We start from the raw sequence: 26,799 nt of genomic DNA, 5'->3' as shown, positions 1-26,799 counted from the left end.
AGAATGTTTCTCTCACTGCTGTGATTCACTGCTCTTAACATGCTTGTCATCAAATAAGAAATAGAGACAAATACATTTAGAAATTAGGAGGGATGCCCAAGAGTTTCTGTATGACAGTATTTTAGAAAACTTTTTGGTAGGGCTGAGAGATAAACCAGCAAGTAAAGTACTGGCCAAACAAGAGTAGAGATCAGAGTTCAAATCCCTGGCACCCACATAACTAACAGATTAGTATGATAGCCTGCCTTTAATTCCAGTTATCAGAAGTGGAGACCAGGTATCCCTCAATCAAGCTGGCTACCTCGACTAACCATACCAGTGAGATTTTGGTCCAACTGAAAGACCTTGCCTCAACGAAAAAAGTACAGAGGCATTGTGGTTGACTCCTGAGGTCAGTCTCCACATTCCAGATATGCACATGCACACATGTGTGAACATGCTTACACACATGCCTACCACACACATGTTCACTTATAAAAACATCTTGCTCTATTACATACTACAGTGGCAGGCACACTTACAGTAGAAACAAAAGTGTCAACAAATTGTAAGTAAATACACACAATGACTTATTTCCTTCTATTCTAATCTACTCCACAACTGTTTTTAAAGTCGATTAGCAAACCACGAATGTCCATTGGTGTCTACCCTGGGTCCTGACCTGTCTTAGAACAATGCTTACAACAGCACCCTCTTACCACTGAGGATAGCAGACCTCCATAGATGCTAGAAACTACAGGGAGCATAGAAACGCATTGTGGAAATGCATGAACTGTATCGGTCAGCAATGGGCCATGAATATGAAATGATGTTGCCTAGTAATGTTGTAGCCACCTTCATGTGTGTTAACATAGCCCGTGATTTTCAAACAATGAAGGGATTACCTAACATCACATTCCTCAAGACACATTCTGTCTTCTATTGTACTGTAGATGATAGATAGATAGATAGATAGATAGATAGATAGATAGATAGATAGACGAACAGACAGATAGATGATAGAATAGATAAATGATAGTTATAGATAGATGATAATAGATAAATAATGGATAGATAGATGATAGACTTATGTGTATATATGTGCATATATGCATATCTCTCTATATAGATATGCCTATGAAATTTAATCTATAAATTAGTCATGGTAAGAGATTAAAACTAACAAAATAGAACAATTACAACAATATCCTATAGTAAAATGTATGTGATTATGGTCTCTCAAAGTATCTTTCCCATTTAAAGGAAGTATATCATAGCGTATGTCCCTCCTGTCTGAATCCCTTAAACCATCCCTCCTACACTTTTGCACCTTTATTGAGCAAAGTAAGAGTTACTTCATTACAAGCACTGAGAAACCCTCACAATCCTCCTGGAAACCAAGATGGCTTCCAAGTGACTGTCTGGAGAGCAACAGACAGTGTAAGGGATGTAGACAAAGGGAGATGCTTCTCTGAGGACAGAATAGGAAGGGTATCGTGAGATCTTTATCTCACAAATGCTGTACATATTTAAACTCAACAATCATTTATTTCTTAAATTTTCCAGTTAATCTTTTCATACAGCAGTAGACAATGAGCTCAAGGCGCGGGAAGGAACGCCCTGTCAAGCATATCTCTATATCTATATCTCTATATCTATGTCTATGTCTATGTCTATGTCTATGTCTATGTCTATATCTATATCATCTATATCTATCTATATCTATATCTATATCTATATCTATATCTATATCTATATCTATATCTATATCTATATCTATATCTGTATCTGTATCTGTATCTATATCTCTGTCTGTCTATCTATCTATATATATATCAATATCTATATATATATCTTTGCTTGGAGTCTTCAGCCATTTTCATCTACTGAGGGGAAGGTTGTAAAGCAACATTCTGGCAGTTTTTATTACAGTCATGCTCTGCCTGACAAATCACTTCTAGGAATGAGTTGTTAGAATATAAAGTCGTGGAGCCTGAAAGCACATTTATGTCTAACAAAAGATGGGAAATAAACATAACACAGTGTCAGCTAGAACACATTTTGGGGGTGGCTGCCTCGATAAACCATTTTAGTAGTGATCTAAAATGAAGTCATTTGGAACTGTCCTCTTCCCAGCCCATCTTTTACTCTAGGAAGACAGCTTTCACTTCCGGCTGCTGTGCCTTCAGGTGGGGTTGGTCACGTGACCCAGTCCTGAAGACCACTGAGGAGCGTGAAATGGTATGCTTTCCTTCCTTATAAAAGATAAAGAGGTACTGTGAGCTCTGCCCCTCATCTCTGGTGAGGAATGTAGGCTGTGAAGAAGACGGGATCCTGGGCTCATGGCAGCCATCTTGAAAAAATCCAAGGCAAGAAGCAGTAATATTCCAAAGTCAATACACTAAAGCCAAGTGGAAAGACTCAGGGTATGCACTTGGGAAGGAACACTGGTAAGCATCAGAGCCGTGTTCATTACTTCTCATGTGGCCCAAACAAGTCTCTTCACTATTCATTCTTAGTCTGATCTCTATTATTTTTGACAGACACTTCCTAATTGGTGATATAAAGGGGACCTGGAAAACCTAAATATTTTCATCATGACTCATTCAAATTGACCTCACTTTTGTAAAAACAAGTGTCCGTTGTGTTTGTCATAAGAAGCCAAAAGCTGATGTTTGAGTGATAACTTTGTAACTTCCTTCTAATATACCAATTAGAACACAAAAGTTCCATTATGTGACCGCTGTATTTATCCATCAGACAGCAGCTGGACACTGGTTTGTTGCCAGGTTTTAAATGGTATGGATTATGCAGACATAAATATTTTCACATATGCTCTCTAGTTCATTTAGGGGTGCGTTCCTGTTGGGATATGTCACTAACAGAACTATTGTACATACACTGGCAAGTTGTCATATGGCTTCGCTCCCATCTGGACTTCCTGACACATCGCTGTTCCACTCTTACCAATGTTTGGATTTGTTATTTCTTTTTAAAATTAGCCACTTTCCATTTTAGTGTGTGTTCTTTAGTCATGAGTAAAACTCTGCTAAAGCTTCACGTAGACTCTATCCACCCCTCCCTCCCCCACAGCAGCCGCAAACCCAGGAGTCCTGCTGTAGCCTGACTGTGCCTCATAAAGTGTCGGTCTAATGACAAGCCAAGGGCAGTTATCAAAAGAGGTGAAGACAGGCAGATATTTCTGGCTGAAATAACAAAGTAAAATGAGGAATTTTGCAGAGAAAGAGAGGGTTGGGCTTTAGAGTCTTTCCTGGAGCTGTTGTTTGGGCTGTGTTTGGGGAATTTGCCTCTCCCAGAAGAGCCCTCTCCTTCAGCAGGGACCAGAGAAGTTGAAAACTGCATTGTATTTTCAGTAACCAGACTGAAAACAGATCTAGCACAGCAGGGGCATTGGAGGATGCCATTTTGAAAACCCTCTTCTCAGTACTGAGCACATGGTACTTGATACTCAGCACTAGGCACTTGGCACCCATGTTCAGCAGAGCATCAGCAAGATGCCATTTTCAACAGGACTCTGAATCCCGAGATTCCTTGTGAATAGCTTTCCTAGAAAACTCAGACCAAGTGTCATGGGACTGCACATTGCAACCTGGCCTACAGTGTATTGCTAGACAGTAGAAGAAAAAAACAATCAAAAACAAAAACAAACAAACAAACAACAACAAAACTGAATCAGAGCAGCTGGGCTCAGTGCACTGGAATTTAGTCTAAGACAGAATCTGCCCAGAAACTTTGACACAGGCTCCAAGCAGCATGCCCAACAACAAGAATTACCCAGCACTGGAAACCAGGCTTCTGAAGGAATACCTAGAGGCATGGTGAGTCTCCAAGACCCCATTCCTGAAGCACTGTCCATGAACTGGACAGAAGTCTCAGATAAGAGAACAGGCCTACCCATCGCAAAAGAACTTTTTGAGAATGAGAAAGACTTCCGGGGACTCGGGAGGAATGGTGGCTCTCTTGAGGCTGAATCCAGCAATTAGGCCAGACAGCATGCATAGGCTATATCCCCTCAAGATCTCTGACCTCCAAAAACTCTTCATTGTTTATTTAATTAATATCCAATGTTAATGTAGCAGGTTCCCCCTTCTCCCTTCTCCCTTCTCCCTTCTCCTTCCCCTCCTCTTCTCTTCTCTCCTCTCCCCTCCTTTCCTCTCCTCTCTCCTCCTCTCCTCTTCCCTCCCCTCCCCTCCCCTCCCCTCTCCTCTCCTCTCCCCTCTCCTCCTCTCCTCTCCTCTCCCCTCCCCTCCCCTCCCCTCCCCTCCCCTCTCCTCTGGTCTGGCTCGATTGGTAGAGGTCTCAGCATCCCAAGAATTGTGACTGCAGTGTGTCATCCAACGGCAGTTCTTACCCTTCTTGTTTCTGTCTACCTTCCTTTAGTTCCAGGTAGACACCTCTCCCTCTTCTGCTCTGGCCTACCTACCATTCCTGGTTCTATTTACACCCACTTCTACTTTACATCTACCAATCCAATAGTCTTTCACTGCCCCCACCCCCCCACCTCACATACAGTAACTAATGTATTAATGTACATAATACAGTCGGTTCCCCTTTACTTCCTGAAGTGATTGGGGCTTCACGGTCAATTGCTTTGTTTCATTAATGTCTTTTCATAGAGGGCATACCCTGTGATGGCAATTATGATGCAGAGGTTTTTGAGGCTGATGGAACCTTTTATGACCCAGGTGTATATGACCTAAGGACGTAAGACTCATAATCCTCAAAGACTGACCGGAGACAGTGGCTCTGAGTTCATTGCCTCACATCCAAGAAAAATTAATGACACACACTCTTGTGGGAGCATACACAGTGGAAGGGGAATTTATTAAAAATGACTACAGGAAAGTGAGAAATTAAGAAAGAAAGAGAAACTCCCAAGTGTTGGTAGGGCTCCCCAAAGGAAGAAAACCTTTTAATTGGGTTTTTATAAAGCAATGGAATAAAGCAGATGAAGGATGAGGTCATTCCTACTGAGACTGGCTATTTCTCTGGGCTACCATAGGCCCAGCCAATGGAGTGCCCACATGTTCTATGGCTGTCTCCCTGGCTCAGCCATGGAGATGATCATGTGCTCTTCATGTTAAAGTTAGTTGAAGCCCCTCTGTCCATCTCTGACTCTAGCTTTGATGCTGACAGTCTGCTAGCTCTTAGTCACTTCACCACAGTTACCACCCTCTGACCTTGGCAGGTATCTCAAGTGCTGTAAGTTGTAAGGATCTCTATTTGTTCTCACATCTGCCAAGAAGTAGCTGCCATATTCTTGGTTATGCCTTCTTGTATGGGACGGGCCTCCTTCCTAAAAGGGGTATGTTAGAAGCTACCCTTACATACAAGTTAATCTATTGTAGTTAGCTGCATTAGAGGCATCTTATTTAAAGCAAGGATATGTAATAAGCAACTGATTCTAGCATGTATTTTCTAGAGGGGGGAAAATCTGACAGAAATTGGCCAGCCAGCCCGCTGTAAATAACCTCATTTCTTTCAGCCCACTGATCTTCTATCAAGTCTACTTGCCTATCTTATGCTCAGAAGCAAGCATCTTTGTTTCTCATCTTCAGTACTCCTGTCCTCATGCACTCTTTTAGCCCTTATATTCTCTTTTTACCTTAACATTCATTTATACATTAGTATATATGGGCAACTTTTGGTTTTTGACCATGAGGACTTTGATTTATTACACAGAGATATTTATGCCTCAATCATTGTTACAAGTAGTATTATATAGTCTTGTGCAAATAGAATTATAGTCTTAGGATGCTTAAGCCTGGGGCCATGTACACAGGCTTATTATACCTCAACCCTACTATGACCTAGTCCCCTGTGAACTTTGCAAGTGTTCCCACTGAGAGAATGAAGGTGACTTAAATTAAAAAGCTCAACTAATGGCCTAACTCCAGATAAGAAATCCCAAATGCAAAAATAAAAGAAACATGAATAACCAAGCAACACGTCTCTGCCAAAAATTACCAACTCTACAGTAATGGCCTCCCAAGGAGAGAGATACAAAATTCTAGGCAATGAATTCAAAATAATGTTTAGAAATATGTTCAGAGAAGTGAAGGGGCATATAAATTAACTCCTGAATGAATTCTAAGAGAGTATGCAAACATCTGAAAAAAAATTAAGCCATCATAGAATATGGAAATTAAGAGAGAAGCACAGAAGAAAAACCAAATTGAATTGGTTGAAATGAAAAAAATTTCATTAAGTAAATAAAAAGTTTAGTTGAAAGCTTAATCATAGAACTGAACCCAGGGAAGACAGAATGACAAGGCTTGAAGACAAAGAAGAGGAGTTGAAACCTTCTTATAACACTTCAATAATAAAAATAAATTAATAAAAACATTCTTAAAAAGCACAGCAGATATACAGGATACCATAAGAAAACCAAAACTATGAGTCATAAGAAGAGAAGGAAGAAAATCTTCTCATGGAAATAGGATATAAAACATTTTTAATAAAATCACAGAATAAATTTTTCCAAATGTAGGAAAGGAGATGCTCAAGTACAAGAGTGTTAAGGATAGCAAATACATAAGACCAGAAAAGGAAACTCCATGTCATAGTTAAAGCATAAAATGTACAGAACAGTGAAACTATACTGAATACTACAAGAGAGAAACACCCAAGTGAAGGCAGACCCACCAGAATAACAGCTGATTCTGTATCAGAAACTTTAAAGGCCAGAAAAGCTTAGAGTAATATGTCTCAAGTTCTGAAAGACAACCAATGCCAACTCAGGCTACTATACCCAGTAAAGCTATTTGTGATAATTGAAGAAGAAATAAAAACTTTTCATTATTAGAAACAGTCTAAAGAGTTCCTGGCCACTATTCTGGCCCCAGAGTAAACATTAGCAATAATCTGTCAGATTGAAAACAAAGGCATATGTACCCATGAATCTACAGAAAAAAAGATAAACCATGTTAGTGTAGTAATTAATCAAATGAGAAATAGGAAAACATTTTTTAAAAAAGTCACAACAAAAAATGACAAAAATTAATACACATATGACAATAGTAACTCTGGATATTAATATCAGCTCTTGACGTAAGGACACAGACTAATAGCTTGGATAGACTCATCAGTATGTTGCCTTTAAGAAACACACCTCACTATCAAAGAAAGATGCTACCTTGAAGTGAAAAAATAAAAATGTGTATTATGAGCAAATGAAGAACATTGCCGAAGGCCCCAAAAAAGGTGATACTGTTCAAATATCTGGCAAAATACACTTCAAACCAAAAATAGTCAGAAGACATAAAGAAGACTGTTTCATGCTTATTAAGAGATTAAGACAGCAAGAGGACATTACAATTCTAAACATATACATACCTAGCATGGGTGCACTTAATTTCCTAAAGCAAATGCTACTAGCTATGAACCCACAGGTTGACCCTAACCCAATAACAGTGGGTGGCTTTAATAACACTCTTACTAATTAATATATGTCACCCCAACTAAAATAGAGACACATTGGAGTTAAACGGTATCAAAGATTGAGTAAGCCTAGCAGATACCTACAGGCCATTCCATTCAAATGCATCAGATAAACATTCTTCTCCATGGTGGATAATGCTTCCCTTAAGATAAATTATGTAAAAGATCACAGAGCAAGTCTTAATAATACAGGAACATTGAAATAGCTTCTTTTATTCTATCTGACCACCATAGAGTAAATCTATACATCAACAAAAAAATTATAGAAAATATATAAATTCATGGAGATCAAACAGCTAGCTCACTCTTAAATGATGAATTGCTTGTTGAAAAAAAAGTCCAGAAGGAAAAAAACTAAATACAAGAATAGAATGAAAATAGAAACAGTATACCAGAACCTGTGGGAGACCATGAAAGCAGTCCTAGGAGGGTAGTTTACAGCTACAAGTGCCTCTACTTAAAAACTCATAAAATCTTGAAGTAAATAACATAATGACAGGCATTATGGGGTTTAGAAATACAAAAAGCAAGCCAAAACCAAAAGTAGAAGATTAAAAAAAAAATCAGGGCAGAAGTGAACAGATTTAAAAACAAAAAATAAACCAAAGAATGAATGAAATGAAGAGTTGGTTCTTTGAAAAGAGAAACCAGATTTAGTCAAACTCCTCACCAAAGTGTGTGTGTGTGTGTGTGTGTGTGTGCATGCGCGCGTGCATATTTGACTGAAAAGTAGAAATAAAATTTCCTATGATGACAAAGTGGACAGATACAAGAGTGAGGGGTAGGAAAATAGAAGAAAAGCACATGAGGGAGATAGATAGATAGATAGATAGATAGATAGATAGATAGATAGATAGATAGATAGAGATAGATAGATGATAGATAGATGATAGATAGATAGATGATAGATAGAGATAGATAGATGATAGATAGATAGATAGATAGATAGATAGATAGATGATAGATAGATAGATGGATAGAGGTAGATAGATAGATAGAGATAGATAGATGATAAATAGATACATGATAGATAGATGATAGATAGATGATAGATAGATGATAGATGATAGATAGATGATAGATGATAGATAGATAGATGATAGATGATAGATAGATGATAGATAGATAGAGATAGATGATAGATAGATAGATAGATGATAGATAGATAGATAGATCATAGATAGATAGAGGTAGAGAGATAGATAGATAGAGATAGATAGATGATAGATACATGATAGATAGATAGATGATAGATAGATAGATAGATAGATGATAGATAGATGATAGATAGAGATAGATAGATGATAGATAGATAGATAGATGATAGATAGAGGTAGAGAGATAGAGATAGAGAGACAGATGATAGATTGATAGATAGATAGATGATAGATAGATAGAGATAGAGAGATAGATGATAGATAGATGATAGATAGATAGATGATAGACAGATAGATGATAGATAGATAGATAGATAGATGATAGACAGACAGACAGATAGATAGATAGATAGATAGATAGATAGATAGATAGATAGATAGAGGTAGAGAGATAGAGAGATAGAGAGATATAAATATTTTTAAAGAAAATTAAGCTTTAGAAAACAAAACTCCTCCTAACGAAAATAAATAATGTTTACTAAAAGCCCCAAACTGAGATAATTTGTAAATGTACAAATGGATGAATTCTTACCAAGTGTGTGAGCTGTTTAAGCAGCACTCATATTGGGGAGCAGAATGTTGTCATTCTATACAGCCACTTCCCACACACCTTCCTGGGACACTTGCTTAAGTGTGAATTCTGTCATACCACTGAACACTAGATTTAACTACCTTCAAAATTAACGTACTGCAACAATTTAAATTAATTAAAATGTTTAATAAATTCTTAGTAAAATTATATTTAGTATATTCCCTAATACTGTTGTACTGAGCCAACAATTGGCATTTGACAGTCTTATATCCATCACACATTGATAGTCTGTCTTTCTTCGGTTGATTTCTGCTGAATCAGTAAGAATTATGACTATGCTGTTCTTCTTCTATTCGCTTGTTATTCATATAGTCTTTGCAAAGGAGCCTGAGAAAATGAAATACAAAATATTGGCCTGTTAACATTTGCTGTAAGTTTTCATTTCTTTAACTTTTCAGATGATGTAAAGATGAGATAATTTAAAAAATAATAATAAAACCTCTACCTGCTGTTTCCAAGTATTTTAACTCTCTATGGATTTTTTTAATAAAGTGATTATAATAATATTGTCAACTTGTGCTTACCTGGTTGCCTTTCTGCAGTTCTTCATTCGTCCCAACATCTTTGTTTCCATCTGATACCACCTCCTGTTTGAGGGATTTAATATCCCTGTCCTTCAGACCTGCTGGCAGTATCAAATACTACTTCTTCCCATCCTGTTTCTCCTCTGTCCTGTTTCTCCTTTCCTGTAACTTGTGACTACATCTCTTGTGTCCTTTACATTGCTTTCTGTCTTTATACCCTTTTTGCCTCTCCTCATTTAACCTGTATGAGTATCAGTCCTAGCATTACCTTTAAAAAAAATTCTAGTCTACTAGTGAACATTTCCATTTTGTTCTTTTTGCATGTTTTTTTCAAAGTGCATGACTAATGTCTGGGTCACTTGTAGAGTTGAGTCTATTGTCTCATTTATTCCTCTTGACTTGGAGATGGTGGTCAGGACTTGTCTCATTATTATTATTTTTTTGGATGTTGCAGACTACATATGGAAATGTATAAACATCATGTGATGTCCCGCATGTTATGTTCTTCTGGAAAGCATGTGATATTTCTTATGGAAGCCTCTTAGACCACCCCTGGCTATAGTATAATGAAGGAGAAAGGTTATTCAAACTGAACTTTGTGTTTATGAAACCTTTTCTTTTTGTGTATTGCTACCTTGTAGAGATAATCTCTTGTACACTGTGTAAAAGCATTCACCTGTCAAGGAAAAAAAAAAAAACCTTTGGCCAATGAACTGAGGCTGGATTAGAAGGTAAGACATCCAGCCGAGAGAAAGAGAGAATTTCTGGGAAATAGAGTGGAGGGACCTTAAGAAGGAGAAAGACACCAAAGCTGACCAGAGGTAACCAGCCACATGGCAGAAATTAGATTAGAATAATCTAGCTAGTCAGGGAACATGCAAAGCTTTGGCTGAGGCATTTGTAAATATATTTAAGTCTCAGAGTTGTTACTCCGAGAACCTGGGGCTGGGAGGAAAAAACACAGGATTACAGATGGAACCCACTATATTACCTAATTTGCCAAGTCCTGCATGGCCAGGAAGGGATGGTGTGATATGGTTTCTGCCCCTGGAACAGAGCCATCAGACCATGTGTTTTCAGGAGTATGGACAGTTGCTGGGCATGAGGCATATATAAATACATATTTGCATATATTTATATAAATATGCATGCACACACACATGTGCTATCATCCTCCTTCAGGAAATATTCTCCCTGCCAAAGTTATTGGGAAATGTTCTCCCTATCAAGGGATTTAATAACTCCATGATAGTCAGAGACAGCACAAGTCTAGGATCTGAGGGTATGTCTATGTCCTTAGCAAAATGGTAAATGCTGAGGCCTTCAGGACAGTCCTTAAGGCAATGGGAAAGAACTCTGAATTAAAAAAAAATATGATTTCTCAGCTGTGCAAAAGATAAGGATGCAATATGAATTGTAACATGATGAACCTGAAAGAATAGAGGCAGCTCCACCATGAATCAGTATGCCAGAAAGATACAAAGGCAGGCGGATTCCTGAGTTCAAGGTCAGCCTAGAACAGTTCGTTTGGATCCAGGTATGGTGCAAATGGGCTCAGAATGGGATCCCACCCAGCTAGTTTACTGTCTGTGCTTACAAAGGCAGACAGCTCTTTGAATTCATTTGCAACATTTAAAATATATATACTTGTTGCCTCTTTCTAAGAATCAAGGGCTGGGGTTATGAAATGCTGATTAGTGAGATAATCAAAAGGAAATCTGAAGTAAATGATTGAACTGACATGTAAATAAAAGAATGGACTTTTGGTTTGCATGGGCTACCCAGAGAGTTTTTTAGAAATTTTTTTCCAGAAAGAGCTGTCTCAAGCAGAGGGCTTTCTGGAAAGCTGTCTCGAGCAGAACACAAGCAGTCAGTTTTCACCCCATGATTTTACTTTTGTCTGCTCTCAATCTCTCCTGCTCTCAGGAAACCCACTCCAAGCCAAGACTGGTCCTTAGCACTAATTTTTATTCCTCAAATGACATTCCTGGTTGTCCCCATTGAAATTATGGAGTGCTTACTGGGCCTCCTTTAGCAGACAATGGACTCCAATGTCTATGCCTTCTTTTATCTTATGATCTTTGCAAAATTGAAGTTCCATTGTTTCCCAACCATAGCTTTTGAGATCAGCATTTGACTGTTGTAGACACATCCACGATTGCCAAATATTCCTTCCTGTCTAGGTCTCAGTGTGTGTCCAATCTATTATATAAGCACAGACATGTCAACTGTCCAGTAGTTCTGAAAAGTACTTAGCCTATCTTTGTACAAGTAGATCTCCAAATTCCATCCATTTTTAAGCATTAACAAAAAGACATTTTATATAGGTCCAAGGAACAAAAAACAGCTTTTAAAAGTTAACTTATATCCATGGATGGAAATGACTAATCTCTAGAACGATACAAGTTCAGAATTAATTCTGCTTCTCTTTATTTAGTGTGAATGCTAAGAAAGCTGTTCATATAAACAAGTAAATGAAAATAGAAGTAGTTTGTACCCATGTAATTTAATTCTTTTAATGTCAAAATATGATCCTGCATAAATTTTAAAACAATATTTCAGATGACAATTCAATTAAGTTTTCCTTAAATAACTTTAAAAGCACGCACTAGCACCTATTTATTTATTTATGTTTCTGTTTTTGTTTTTTGAGACAGGGTTTCTCTGTGTAGTCCAGGCTGTCCTGGAACTCACTCTGTAGGCCAGGCTGGCCTCGAACTCAGAAATCCGCCTGCCTCTGCCTCCCAAGTGCTGGGATTAAAGTCGTGCGCCACCAGCACCAGCCTGCACCTATTTATTTTTTCGCTTGCTTTCCAAATGCACAAGTATTTGAGCTGTGTATCTGATTGGTGCTGTCTGTCTTTGTGTGTCATCAGGATAGCACAATATGCCTTAGTGAGATTCTAAGTGAGAGATATTCTTTCTTATATAAAGTGAGAAAAGGGTATATTTCAGTCAGAGCAATTTTAATACCAAATACTGGAAGTTATATAAAACATTATATAATTGGGGGTCCATAAAATATTCTATTAAAACTAATCTTGTTCTTGGAGATGCTTGGGAACCCAGTTTGAAGACTTATGAACTAGGAAAGGAGGTCACAGTAGCTCTGTCCTACAAAAGTGCAATGTCCAGATAATAACAGATCATGAAGTGGTATTGGGAGGCAGTCATGAGAAATGGGTTATAACTTGGTGTCATTCATAACCCAAATTCTGTAAGCAAAGCAGAAAGAGAAAGAACCATCACAACATGCAACACGACTCACTGTTCATTCAGAGTCAGAGATTCAGACAATGGAGCAGGAAGTCCTATCTCCATTGGGAGATGCTCTGAATGCATGTTCTGAAGGTGTTATCAATTGAGACAGAGGCTATATACCTCCACATACCCCAGAGAACGGACTGGAAAAGTAGCAAACTGGACACAGTCTGGGACAAATACATCCTCCTTCTCTGTCATCCTGGACAAACTCTCAAAAGGAATCTGGGATGCTAAAAGCCAAGAATGAATAAATGACTAAAAAAAAAAAAAAGCCATCAAGGGAAGACAATGGCAGCATAATGGAGTATGGTATAACCCGAATCAGTAATTTCGGAAAGAGCAGAGTTAATTACTCCTAGGTGGGTTTGTGTGGGTGCTTTGTTTTGTTTTTCTTTGGTCTTTGTCTGATAGGAATCAGCAGACTGGAAGGGGGTGTAGTGTGGACAGCTCTCTAATCAGGAGTCCACAGACTGTCTTCTGGATCTGCCACAGGCTCGTTCTGTGATCTGAGAATGTGGGCGAGTATTTCTCAACTTCCAGGCTGCTACCTCCAGGTCTGTTTCACAGTTATGCCGAGAACAGGAAATTTGGTCCACCGAGGTCACTACAGGTCACCCAAGCATGACAGAGGGAAGTATGAAGTTTTGGACTATTGCTCCAGGAATCTGCAGACAAGGCCATGGCCAAGGCATCGTCTGGAAGTTAGACTTCGTTTTCATGACAACCTCGAGGACATGTTTTCTCTTTTTATTCCATCACCATGCATTATTATTAGCTAGCTTTGAAAAGAATTGCCCTTAATTAAGGTACATTCATCAGGACCTACTCTTGTTCGTGCTATTTCTGATGTTATAATAATAAAGTAAAGTTACAAGGAGCAATCACCAAGAACCAATCACCAAGGACCATCACTATTTTGTACACCTTTATGCTAAATATTTTAAGGTAGTTTTTCTCATTCTTCATCTACCAGATTATTTTAATATATTTTTCACAACAAGGCCTTGCTGGCCAAAATAAACTATCAAAACAAATATGAAGATTCATGGTGTCTACAGTGTGGGTGATACATCCATGTAGATGTGGCATCCTTGTGGATTGAACAATTTCAAAGCAATACCCAAGTAAACTTTCACCAAACCCTGTTCTTTCATGGATTTGAAAACCCTCAAATAGAAGTGAATGCCCCAAAGTCTCTCTATGGGCTGGCCATCTGAGTTCCTACTTCTGGTAGTTTTCCATTGTGCACATTCTCAATGTGCATTGTTTCCTAGCAACTCTCTCTGAGGACCACCAAGCTGAGACCATAAACATCACATGTCTCCTGGCTTCCTAGAGCAAAGGTCTCACCTTCCAAGTGGAGTTCCCGCTTGCCAACTTTGACACGTCTTGTAACAATAACTCCTGTGAGCTGTATTTTATGTGATGTAAGACAGGTGTGCAACTGTTGAGTACATGTCTCCAGAGAGCTTATTAAAGTGGCTAAGCCAATTAACTCTCACAGAAACGTGCAACCTTTTCCAGGAAAATACATTTGAGGTATGGGAGCTTGTGGGAACAAGTTTTTGGAGGGAAGCATGGACTTTGATCTCAGATACTCTTCCCCCAGGGTTGGCCTGGTCCCAGAAGGCCAGGAGAACTACCATTGTAGCTGTCTCCTGGTGTCAGGAAGGAGGAGGTAGGCTGTGTCATGGAAGGCTGGCCTTGTGTACAAGGTAAGAGCAAGTTGGGGAAGACAAATCAGATGAGAAGCAATTACCTGCTACACTTGAGTGCAGAAGCTCAAAAGGAAGTGATCTACTGGGGCAAAAAAAAAGTGGTTTACAGGAAGTCCAGGTGAGAAGGAATGGACTTTCTGCAAGGCCAACGCTCTGCTTAACAGACCAAAGTCAGATCGAGCTTTAGCTTAGGAGAATAAAATCTTCTAGACCAGGGTCATGACTATCCTCCTCCCAAGGGGGACAAGATGAAGACAGAATGACCACTACTAGAGTTATGCTTCCTAGAGGTCCCTTGGGATAACCAGCAGTGGCATCTTCATGTCTTAAGCAAGTCCTTCAAGAACTTCCAATTCACGATGTGGCTCCTTACCTCAAGGAAGCCATCAGGACTTCCTGTACTGTGTGGTGTTCCCGACCAAAGCTTCCTTCCCTGACAAGGACTTGGAATGAGAGCTTACTGGACTTACTCAGGGTATCAAATGCCAGCAAATCCTTTTCTTCATCTGGGTTACTAGATCTCTGGCCCCTGCTGAGAGATTCCTTCCCATCTCTCCCAATCCAGTCTGTGACCCCTTGAGACCTTACAAACTGTCCCTACCCCCACGTCTTATGATGTTTCAGATGTTCTGAGTCACTCCTAGGAACATCTGGGGTAGAAAGTGGGTATTATCCCGTGGTCCGACAAGGGCCCCTTCCTGGCCCCTGCTTAGTGTGTGTCTGTTGTGTGAGAGTATGCGTGTACATGTAGGCCAGATGTCGTCATTAGGTGTCTTCTGCAGTTGCATTCCACCTTAGTTTTGAAACAGCATCTCACACTGATCCTAGAGATTACCAATTAGGCCAGACTGAGCAGCAAGCTCCAGGCTCCCATCTGTCTCTGCCTTCCCAGCTCTGGTAATGCAGGCATCCGTGACCACAGATGCTGGGTTATACCGTGTTGGGGAATCTAAACTCAGGTCGCCATGCTGGCGTGTCAGGCATTCATCGCCTGCCGACTCTCCTAGTTTTGCTGTTTTGGAAACAAAACAAAACAGCAGCAGCAACAACACCTCCTCCCTGTAGTTATCCAGTAATTCCACGGAAGTGTTGGAATCAGGGTAGAGAAAACAGGAGGGGCATGTAGGGAGGGGGCACAATTCTGCACCCAAAAGTCTGGAGGAAAAAATGACATTGGTGGCCCACAGAATTGGGCCCTTCCTTCCCTCCTTCCATTCCTCCTTCCTTCTTTTCTTACTTTTTTGAAGTTATAGAGTTTAAACCTAGAGCCTGACACATATTAAGCAAGCTCTTTGACACTTATTTATGCCTTCAATCCTCAAAATAGTAGTTTTGATTACTTTCTAAGGGAATCTCGTGGTTAACAAGTGTTGGAGCCAACAAACTATGTACCAAAGCCTCTTCCAGTTCTAAAATTATATTCATCTCAAAGACTGTTGCCAAACTGATGACAGTGTTAGGAAATTTAGTGACTCTCCAGATTGTTTTATTTGCATTGTCAAATATCTGGCTGGAAAATAATTGCAGTTTCATCCAGAGGTTTGGTGTATTTGCATAGAGGCAATGACAGAGCTCTGAGGTTGGCTCACACTCTTTGGGATGGATGTTGGGCTTCTAATTTTTCCTGTGCCCGAGTGACAATGCATCCAAGGCCAACCTGACAGATGGGTGTCAAGGTCACACCATGGCAGGCAAGAGGAAGATACTGTAGGTGATCCATAACTCTCAACTAATATCTAAGATGTTTCTTTTGCTAATCTGAATGAAATGGGTATGATTATAATTGTGCACACTGCATAGAGACCAAGTGGATAGCCATACACAGCCCTTGTCTAGAAAAGGAGGGAGAACTGACAAGAAGCTATGTGTGCTTTTCTGAATAAAAAATAGCTTATTGACCTAAACACCCACACCGAACAGGGAGATACAATGCCAAGTGCCAAGACACATCCAACATCCTCCTGGGGCAAATGGGCCGGTTGTGTCCACATCTTCTTGGTGCCAGGCTATAGAGAATTAACACAGCAAAATCCACAATGAAAGACACAAGACTGGAATGTCAACCCTTAAAGGTCAACTTGAGAATGAAGCTAAAATCTGCTGCCACCATGTAAGGTGGCTATGCTGATGGGAGGTGCTCAAATGTCCTTTGCATACAGATTCTTTCTTTTTTAAGATTTATTTATTTATTATATGTAAGTACACGGTAGCTGTCGTCTGACACACCAGAAGACGTCAGATCTCATTACGGATGGTTGTGAGCCACCATGTGGTTGCTGGGATTTGAGTTCAAGAACTTCGGTGCTCTCTTAACCACTGAGACATCTCTCTAGCCCTCCACACAGATTCTTAATACCCACTCCAATTACTCCACTTCTTTCTCAGATGATCCATCCAGCTCAGAGTTACTCTTCAATATCAGTTGAAGTCTCATTTTTGTCCTCCAGAATAAAATTTTCTTAACACCAAAAAGTAAAGTTTGTGATCAATATGTAGCTAGCTCTTAACCTCTTTCGGTGGATCCCAGGTGCACTATTCCTGACTTACTTCAGCCTTGAACTATTTCTTAAGCTTAGTTTCCTCTGTGCAACCAAATGGGAGCCATCGGCAGGGAGGGCTTTGAAGGCTCTGTTGACAAGCCTTAAATGTCTGAAGATCTAGGCCGAGGGAGGGCGGACTCTTCCTCACTGCCCAATTTGTCACGTCGTGGCTCGCTCTACCTGACAGGAAGACTTGAACTACTGCCATTTCTAAGTTGCACTTCTAAATATTGACTTAATGGAGAGACTCAAGGTGTCATAACACAGCTCACTGGAGTCATGAAAATTGTCCAGGCCTCACAGAGAAGTCTGTACAATGTCCCATTGGGAGTGGAAAAGGAAACAGAAGATGGAAGAAGAAAAATAAAATCCAGGTATGTTTAGCAGACATGCCTGACACTTTGCTTAATCTTGTAGAGACAAATGAACACTTGGTAGTTCATTGTCTGAGGCTGGAGTATAGTAAGGAGGAGAGAGAATGAGCCACAGTGACCGTGACTCCATCGGGCCTTTACTGGCAGAAATGAGGTCACTGGGGCATTGCAGCCTGGGCTGGGCAGCCTGCCCTCAGAAAGACTTCAGTTGGGTGTTCAGTTTTGAAGGGCTCAACAGTGTCAAAGAAACAAGGAACTTTTCATCTAATTCCTATGAAGACTTCCATTTAGATTGTTGGCAAATCTTCAAGCAGTGATGGAGGAAACCTCTTTTTAGCCTCTTTCCTTCTCATTGTTAACTTGAGCACTATTACCATGTCATATGAACTGCTGAACTATGACTCAAAAGAAGTGATGGGCCCTTCTGTCAGGAGCTGTAAGAAGTGGTGGGCCCTTCTGTCAGGAGCTGTAAGGGCTCAAGGAGACATAGTACAGGCGAACTACTTTTGAGCTCCATCGCATATTCAGTGATACATAAATTAAAATTCTCTCAGGTGAGAGGAAAAATAGCACTCTGTAAGATGGCAGTAAGAACTTTGGCATATGACCACTGCCTCTCTCTGGATTTCTTCTCACCTTGCCATACCACTGGCTTCTTTGGCTGTACCACTGACAGGGTGTTATGCAAGCAAGGACTGGTGTTAGGAGGTGGCAGTTATATGACTGGTGCCTTTTAAAACAAGAGTTTGAAGTTCCAAAATAAAGACTATGAAACCAGTCAGATATCATGGAAGGTAGCTACTATGGTACTGTGACAATATTCACCTTGGTGGTTCTTAGGGCAATGACCAGGCAATGTCATAACCCTTCTTCTGTGTCTATATGCATGCAATCTCTTGTATTCATTGACAGTGATGCTTCTGAAACTAACTTTGATGTGCAGCAAACTCTCAGTTTTAGACCTCACCAAAACAGGATTAACTCTGAAGTTGGCCCTTTAGATAAGTCTCCTTAAGTTGGTTTATACTTCCTTGGTCTGGCAACCAACTTGATGGCCCCAGTTGAGTCTTATGTTTTAAATAAAGGCGTATCCTTAAACTGTTATGTTCTAGTTTGAGCCATAAGCTTTCCCATTATTATTATTATTATTCACACTTTGAATGCTCACTCCCATGGCACTATTGGATGATGCTATGGCAATGCTATGTAGGTTACTTGGACTCAGGGTGGGCCGTTGACAGTTGTAGTCTGGTCTCTGATTTCAGTGATCTTTGGTCCACTGTGATGTGAATGGCTGTTCTCTGGCACAGGTTCCACAAATTATAAATGTCTGCTCAAGTACATGGTTCCAACCTTTGAAACCAGGAGCAAAAAATAGACCCTCTTTCTCTTAATTAATTTCTGTCAGATATCCTTGGCCACAGGGATGTCAAATGTAAGTGATTCTCCTTCCCTGACCTGAAGCATCTCAAGTCAGTCTAGGTGACTGAAGGGTATGCACAGAATCCCTGGTGTCACTCTGAATGATCTCTGTTGGCAGAATAAGCCTGTTAGCTCCGCCCAGTATGGACTTAACACAGTGTGTGCTGGCCTTCATGAGCTTCCCTGTGGGTGCTGGGCCCTGCTCTCTCAAAGCATACCAGGTTCCAGCACAGCTTCACAGTGGGGCTACCTTCTGCACCCTCCACAGTCTGTGTCCTGCACTCCTGAGATCTGGCACGCCCTTGAGTACCCTGAGCATCTCCTCATGTGTGACCACCTCCAGACAGCATCCTCTGAGCTCCTGTAGAATGCTCACACCCTTGGTGCTGGCCATCTGTGACTGGGCTCTGGCTTACTCATTCTTCCCTTCCCTCTCCCCCACGCCTGTCAGTGGCCCTCTTCCCCCATAATCCACTCTGCTTTCACAATTCTCTCAGCTGTTCCTGCCCCCTCCACTCCCACCCCAACCCAGGCCAGTGAGCTCTCTGCTGCCACTTCTGTCTACCACCCACCAGGCCGCTGTTCAATTCTTTTAGACTTTTACCAATAGCTGGCTCCACAGTGACAGGAATCTAAGCGTTATATTGTTGGGGGAAAGTGCTATAGCCGTGTGTCACGTTGGCACATCACCTGCTGAAAGAATGAATCCGTGGTAGCGAAGCGATTGTTTTGTCATTGTTGAATTCCTTTATACTTGGTGTGTGTGTGTGTGTGTGTGTGTGTGTGTGTGTGTAAATAAAACTTGCTTGTGTCTGCTTTTCCAACATGTGGCTTCTGGAGGTCGAGCCCGGGTCTTCCAGTTTGCCTGTGAATGCCTCTGGCTGGCCCTGAATCTCCTCACTCTCAGTGGAAGCTGTTCAGTGGACACCATGGCAGCGCCCGCTGACACGTCACAGTGGACACGGCAGGCTGTAGCACTGCTTGCTTCACTGCAGTAAAACAGCTCTGCTTCCCAAGTATCTAGATGTAGAAAAGGAGTCAGCCGTAAGAGGTGTTATGTACTTATTACCAAACAGTTATACTTGGATCTTCCATTTTCGATGCGAAGGTGGAGAAATGCAAATATATTGGAGGAAATTCCCCAAGAATAAATAAAAATATTATTTTGAAAAAGGTATATAGAAACAGTATATCGAATTCCTCTGTAAACAGTCAATGGGGAGTCTAAAATTGATCTCCCTATGTATTGAAAATGTTGCACATGAAAATCAAGCAGGAGACACCAGCACAAGAGGACCAGGAAGGGACGTTGTACCTGCCGATACTATAGAGCTCAAGAATGGCATTTCTAAAATGTGTCCACAGAATATCTTTACCATTTATGTATCTGGTAGATGGTTATTATCCAGACTATACACTGAACTAAAACAAAACAAAAACAGAAAACAAAAAACAAAAATCAAAACCAACAAACCCAGTTAATAGATGGGAAATAAACAGATAGTCCATAAAAGAAAAAGATACAGATCTCTGAAAAAAAAAATCCAGCCTCGTTAGCAATTACAGAAATACAAATCAAAATGACACCGAGAGTCTATGGTAGTCCAGTCAGAGTAGCAGTCCCTAAGACTAACAACCAGTGCTGGCACAGATCTGGACAAAACGGAATCCTTGTGCTGCGCTGGCGGGAACGTAAGCTAGTCTAAACACCATAAAAATAAGAATGGAGAATTCTCAACAACCTAGCAACGGTTCCACCCCATGACCCAGCCACACCACTCCTGAGCACTATTCAAAACTTTCTAAGGCTTCTCCCAGAGTGTCAGTTCACTGCATCACGGTTCGCTAAGTTCTGGACCCAACCTAAGCGCTTGGCCACAGAGGGGCAAACAAGGAGAAGGCAGCTTAGGAACACGGTGGCTTTTCTATCATTTGTGGGAAAACGAATGCAACTGGAGACAATTACACAGAGGAGACCAGCCCCAGAAAGACAAAGATCATGTGTTTTCTCTCATCTGTGGTGCCTGGCTTTTATAGAGTCACATAAAATCAAGCATGTATAGATTAAATGAGAGGAGAAATGAGGCTTATAGGTGAACAAAAGTGTATGGTGTACACTTTGCAGATAGTGGGAAGAGACAAGAAAAGGGGGTGATGGGATTAAGAGGGGGTAGAGGGGGTAACTGGTTTAACATAAAATTGATACCTTTAAGAAAATTTTAAGTTTAAAAACATTACCACCAAAATGTTAACGTGCGCACGGAGCATAGGTCTTAAGTAAAAACGGCCATCCTTTAGGCATGGTTAGGTCTTCTTTTCTGTGCAGACCGTGGTGCTTGAGATTTGGAAGCAGGGAGGGGCCCGCGGGTCCGCACACTCACCCGGCCAGTAGTACATGTAGACCTTCCTCCTGGCCTTCATCAGAGTGATCCACAGCGGTTCCGACCCATTCCACCAGAGGGGCATCAGGCTGTCTCGGTTGACCCCGATGTCGAATGACTTGTTGCTCCTGGGATCCCACATGTAGTTCCCGATCATCTGGTGGACCTCGCAGTGGCGGCCTGCGGGGAGGAGGGGGCACCGAAGTCACCTTAGCCTTCGTTTAGAACCCTTGTTTAATCCTATCGTCAAAACATCTCATGCTCCTTAAGAAAGGAGAGAAAGTACCACAACTTGATCTTTTCTGTTCTTATACCAAAGCTTCATTTTTATAGAGAATGCCAGGAGGGCAAAAAGAGGACCACCAATGGGAGGTCGGCCAGGTCTACACCAATGGGAGGCCGACCAGGTCTACACCAATGGGAGGCCGACCAGGTCTACACCAATGAGAGGCCGACCAGGTCTACACCAATGGGAGGCCAGCCAGGTCTACACCAATGGGAGGCCGGCCAGGTCTACACCAATGGGAGGCCAGCCAGGTCTACACCAATGGGAGGCCGACCAGGTCTACACCAGTGGGAGGCCGACCAGGTCTACACCAATGGGAGATCTACACACCAGATTCCAGACCAGCCTGATCAGTGTAGTGAGACCCTGTCTCAAAAATAAAACCGATATCTACAAGTTTCTTGTAGTAGGATCACTTTGCATACAGCTAGATCTTTCCAACTGCTGTGTTTTAAGTTACAATGAGGGGACTGGTAAGAGACATAGCAGGTAAAGGGGCTTGCCACCAAGCTTGAAGATCTGAGTTCGATCCCCAGAACCAACACAGTGAAAGGAGAGAACCGATCCCTTCAACTCCTCTGACCTCTGGTCCATTGACTTCTGTGTGTGCAAGACACACACACACACACACAAGCCTATGTACACACACACACACATGCCCATGTACACACACACACATGCCCATGTACACACACACACACACATACACACACACGCCTATGTACACACACACATGCCCATGTACACACACACACACATCCATACACACATACCCTAAAAAACAAATTGAAGTTACAGTGAAGGTACTTTGGGTAGAACTTGGCCATCTCTCCATAGCCTGAGGTCTACACATGCCTCAGCCTGGAAAGAGTGAATTCTTGTGACAGGTGGTTTAGATTCTCACCCCAGAGACAGTTCTGCATCCCTTCAATTTTCCTCCCATAAGATAGGTGACCCGGCTGCTAGGAACATGATTCTCTCCTTTCTTGGAAGAGACAAGTTACTGTTTCGTTGTTCACCTTCTAACATTTGGAACCTAATAGTGCAAAAACAGACTCCAGGTGAAAAAACAAAGCAAGAAAACATCGCCCCACATGGAGTCGGGACCCAATGTGGACTGTTTCTGTGGACAGAGCTCTGTCCCAGCAGAGAGCCCAGGCGCTGAGGCTCTTTGGAGCACTCGACTAAATGATTTATTTTGGAGCAATCTGTTTCATCTTTAGAGTAAAAGTAGCACAAACATTGACAAGGGCATCAAAAAATGGCTGCCATTTGAGTGAGGGTCATTTGGCATGGGGACAAAACCCACTTAAGCAGGCTCCATAAGTAAGGTGGACCCAGGTAGGCTCCGTTTGCGTCTGTAGTTTCTTCCGGTCTTCCCACGCCCAAAACTCTATTCTTAAACAAAAACAAAGAGGAACTACCAAGGGCAGTTTTGAAAAACTGAACACCAAAATTTACAAAAAGGGAGGGCTTGATCTCTTCCCATAGAAAGCCAGACGTTCTACAAATTGTGTCTTAAATTTAAAGCCCAAAGAACTAAACCGAAAGAATTTTCACTCAAAGCTGCAGTGTGAGTAGTCTTATCCCCACTAAAGTTTTTGCTTGTCAAACTAATAAAATTTAAAAGTGAAACAGAAACAGATATAATAGAATCACCGTGGTTACGGAATTGCAATGCACACTTATTAAATACATGCACACATACATATGCACATGCACAAGTGCTCTCTCTCTCTCTCTCTCTCTCTCACACACACACACACACACACACACACACACTCCTGTCTACTATATACCTAAGAAAATCCCTTATGATTTCTTCCCTCAGAACAATGGATTCAGACATGTTTGTCATCTTTTTTTTTTTTTTTTTTTGATTTTGGTTTTTTCCGAGACAGGGTTTCTCTGTATAGCCCTGGCTGTTCTGGAACTCACTTGGTAGACCAGGCTGGCCTCGAACTCAGAAATCCGCCTGCCTCTGCCTCCCAGAGTGCTGGGATTACAGGTGTGTGTCACCACTGTCCAGCCCATGTTTGTCATGTTAAGGCAGCTCATGGTTCCACGAGGCAGCTGTGATGATATCCACAGCAAAGATAGTTTATAGAAGAAGCCACGAAACACACAACAATCAAAAGTAGTTCCTAAAGTTCTTAAACTACGACCAAACCCCAGTGTCATAGGGCAATCCCCTTGTAGTGTCTGGTTTTTGTCAACTTGACACAAGCTAGAGTCATCACAGAGGAAAGAGCTTCAACTGAGGAAATGCCCCCGTGAGACCCAGCTGTAAGTCATTTTCTCAATTAGTGATTGATGGGGGAAGACCCATCCCATTGTGGGTGGTGCCAGCCCTGGCCTGGTGGTCCTGGGTTCTCTAAGAAAGCAGGCTGAGCAAGCCAGCCCCTTCATGGCCTCTGCATCAGCCCCTGCCTCCAAGTTCCCACCCTGCATGAATTCCTGACTTGCTTTGGTAATGAACAGCAGTGTGGAAGGGTAAGCTGAATAAAACTCTTGGTCATGGCGTTTTGTTGCAACAATAGAAACCCTAACTGAGACACTTCTCTTCCTTCAACCTCCATCCTCGGGGCTCTGAATCCCAAGACCCCAAGCCCTCCCGTCTTCGCCCTCTTCCATCTAGCTGAAAAGTTATGAGAGGCTTCTTGTACTCTGTAGAACTGTTGCATCTGGATTGACAGGAGGAGAAGCAGCAAGAGAAGAGGTGAAGAGAAAGACAGGGTAGGGCCTAGAGAGTTTTCTGTGGGACCCAACACCATGGGTCACCTTAGACTCCTGGTCAGGGGTTGGGTCTTTGGGTGACTGCCCGTATTCTTCAAAAGCTGACAAAGGTGCTGGGCCAGACGCCAGGGTTAGCGTTGTTCTAGAAACAAGCAAACAAGCAAGCAAGCAAGCAAGCAAGCACACAAACTGCTTTCTGGAAGCACAGAAGGAGGCTGTATGCTCCCTGCCCAGCTGCTCCAGCCTTGCTTCCCCCAGCTCATCTGCCATCACTCCCAGGAGCTCAGAGACGAGCGAGCGAGAGAGCCCTGACTCCAGTCCATCCCCTCCATCTAGCCTTTCTCCACACCTCATGCTTGCACTGGAGTGAAAGTGGTAGCTGAGAAAACAGAACAGAACAAAACAAAACTCGGTGTACCAGCCTCACAGCCTACGAGTGCTCATCTCTGTATTCCTGCCTGACCCGCATCTATTTTTACACACGTGCGGAGCTTGTTTTGTCCCCTCTGGCTTATGCTATCCACGGAGGAGGCTTGCTTGCACTGAGCCTATTGTCTCTCCCCTGCAGAGGCTTCCTGTGACTATCTGATGACTCTCCCTTGCATAAGACCACCGGCCCATCATCAGCAAGTGCCAGAACTAGTTTTTATTCAACAATGAACATTTGTTAGGTTTAGTAGGTTTCAGCAAGTCTTATTTTTTTCTCATTTTCAAATATTAAATGTTGGGTCATTTTGTATTTCTTCTTCTTCTCCTTCTCCTTCTCCTTCTCCTTCTCCTTCTCCTTCTCCTTCTCCTTCTCCTTCTCCTTCTCCTTCTCCTCCTCCTCCTCCTCCTCCTCCTCCTCCTCCTCCTCCTCCTCCTCCTCCTTCCTTTTCCTCCTCCTCATTGCGGTTAAAGGGTCAGTATTGGAGTCACAACATGCTGGTTTGAGTACAGCTCTTCCTATTTACCATCTTGCATAATCTTGTGGAAGTCCCTCAGTGCCTCTGCAGACTCAACTCTGGATCTGAGTAGTGGGTATAGTAGTAGATTCTAGAGAATCTATAGATACACACAGTCCTCCCTCTGCACTCTAGCATGGGGCCATCAAACTACTGTGAAAGCTGAAGCAACATGAAGCTAGCTTACTAACCTATGGGGAAAAGTGCCACTGCCTCATACCCATTCAAACGTCTTTCAAACTACTTAACATTCCCTCATTGCCCGTTGTAACCATTTAGGAAAGTAGAAAACAGAAAAGTGATCATTTATCTCTAATCGTAATTTGAAGCATGACAAACACTGAGTCCAACAGGTTTACTTCTCAGCAAAAGGCTCACTGTGACTTGAACAGTCCCTGCCTTCCAGAGCTGTAGCAATGCCCGGGGACCTTTTGATGTTGTCAGCCTGGGTGACCTGCCACCCCCTTCCTAAGCTTAGATCAGCTCCCATTTTATCCTCTGTACTTTCATCAGTCAGAACCTCCCCACACACAAAATCAAACCAAAGCAAACAAACAACAACAAAAACAAAAACAAAACTCAGCCTTCTGAACTTTATCTATTACACAGCCTGGAGTATTTTGTTATAGCATTGTAAAATGGACTGGCACTCATTTATAGCACCTTCACCTTCACTAGTTTCCACTTTCATGCCTAGAGTTTCTTCTTCTTCTTCTTCTTCTTCTTCTTCTTCTTCTTCTTCTTCTTCTTCTTCTTCTTCTTCTTCTTCTTCTTCTTCTTCTTCCTCCTCCTCCTCCTCCTCCCCCCCCCTCCCCCTCCTCCTCCTCCTCCTTCTTCTAGATTTATTTATTTTATGTATGTGAGTACACTGTAGTTGTCTTCAGACACACCAGAACATCAGATGAGGGCACAGAATCCCATTACAGATAGTTGTGAACCACCAAGTGGTTATTGAGAATTGAACTAAGGACTTTTGGAAGAGCAGTCAGTGTTTTTAACCACTGAACCATCTCTCTAGCTGCTCCCCAGCCCAGCTTCTTCTATGATGTGATGTTGACTTTCACGTGGTCAATTATTTCTTCTTAAATTATTTGCATTTGATTTAAATCCTGCAAAGCTATTTTTTTCCAGCAGATTAAAAGTTTCTGCCATCCTGCATACCCAGCACATGCCTCTGCTTTCTGTTGTGTTCCTTGAATGGTTCCTTTTGCATCTTTCACGCTATGTATCCCAGATGCAAAAACAACAACAAAAAACAAAAAAACGAAACTGTAGGCAAATCTAACAGCTTCCCACTGTAGCACCAAAGTGTATCTAGAATAATAGACTCTAAAAATCGGCATACCACCTTAGCCAGTTTAAGGCATATCTTTATAGTAAAAATAGAATTTTTCAGAAATGTGTGTCTGCTTTCTTTCAGA

At 41.6% G+C, this 26,799-nt stretch overlaps 1 protein-coding gene across 1 annotated transcript in view; it reads right to left on the bottom strand.

The window, feature by feature from the left end:
• The window catches only part of Enpp6 (ectonucleotide pyrophosphatase/phosphodiesterase 6), a 104,345-nt gene that overhangs the window by 39,140 nt on the left and 38,406 nt on the right, over positions 1 to 26,799 (bottom strand). The window contains exon 2 of the mRNA XM_052162694.1: positions 21,413 to 21,592. Coding sequence (XP_052018654.1) covers positions 21,413 to 21,592 — 180 coding nt within the window. The remainder of the gene's footprint in view (positions 1 to 21,412; positions 21,593 to 26,799) is intronic.

This window comes from Apodemus sylvaticus, chromosome 18 (assembly GCF_947179515.1).
Source record: "Apodemus sylvaticus chromosome 18, mApoSyl1.1, whole genome shotgun sequence".
In the NCBI taxonomy this organism is placed as follows: domain Eukaryota; kingdom Metazoa; phylum Chordata; class Mammalia; order Rodentia; family Muridae; genus Apodemus; species Apodemus sylvaticus.
Note: the sequence above shows the minus strand (reverse complement) of the source record. Positions and strands in the feature narration are given on the sequence as shown.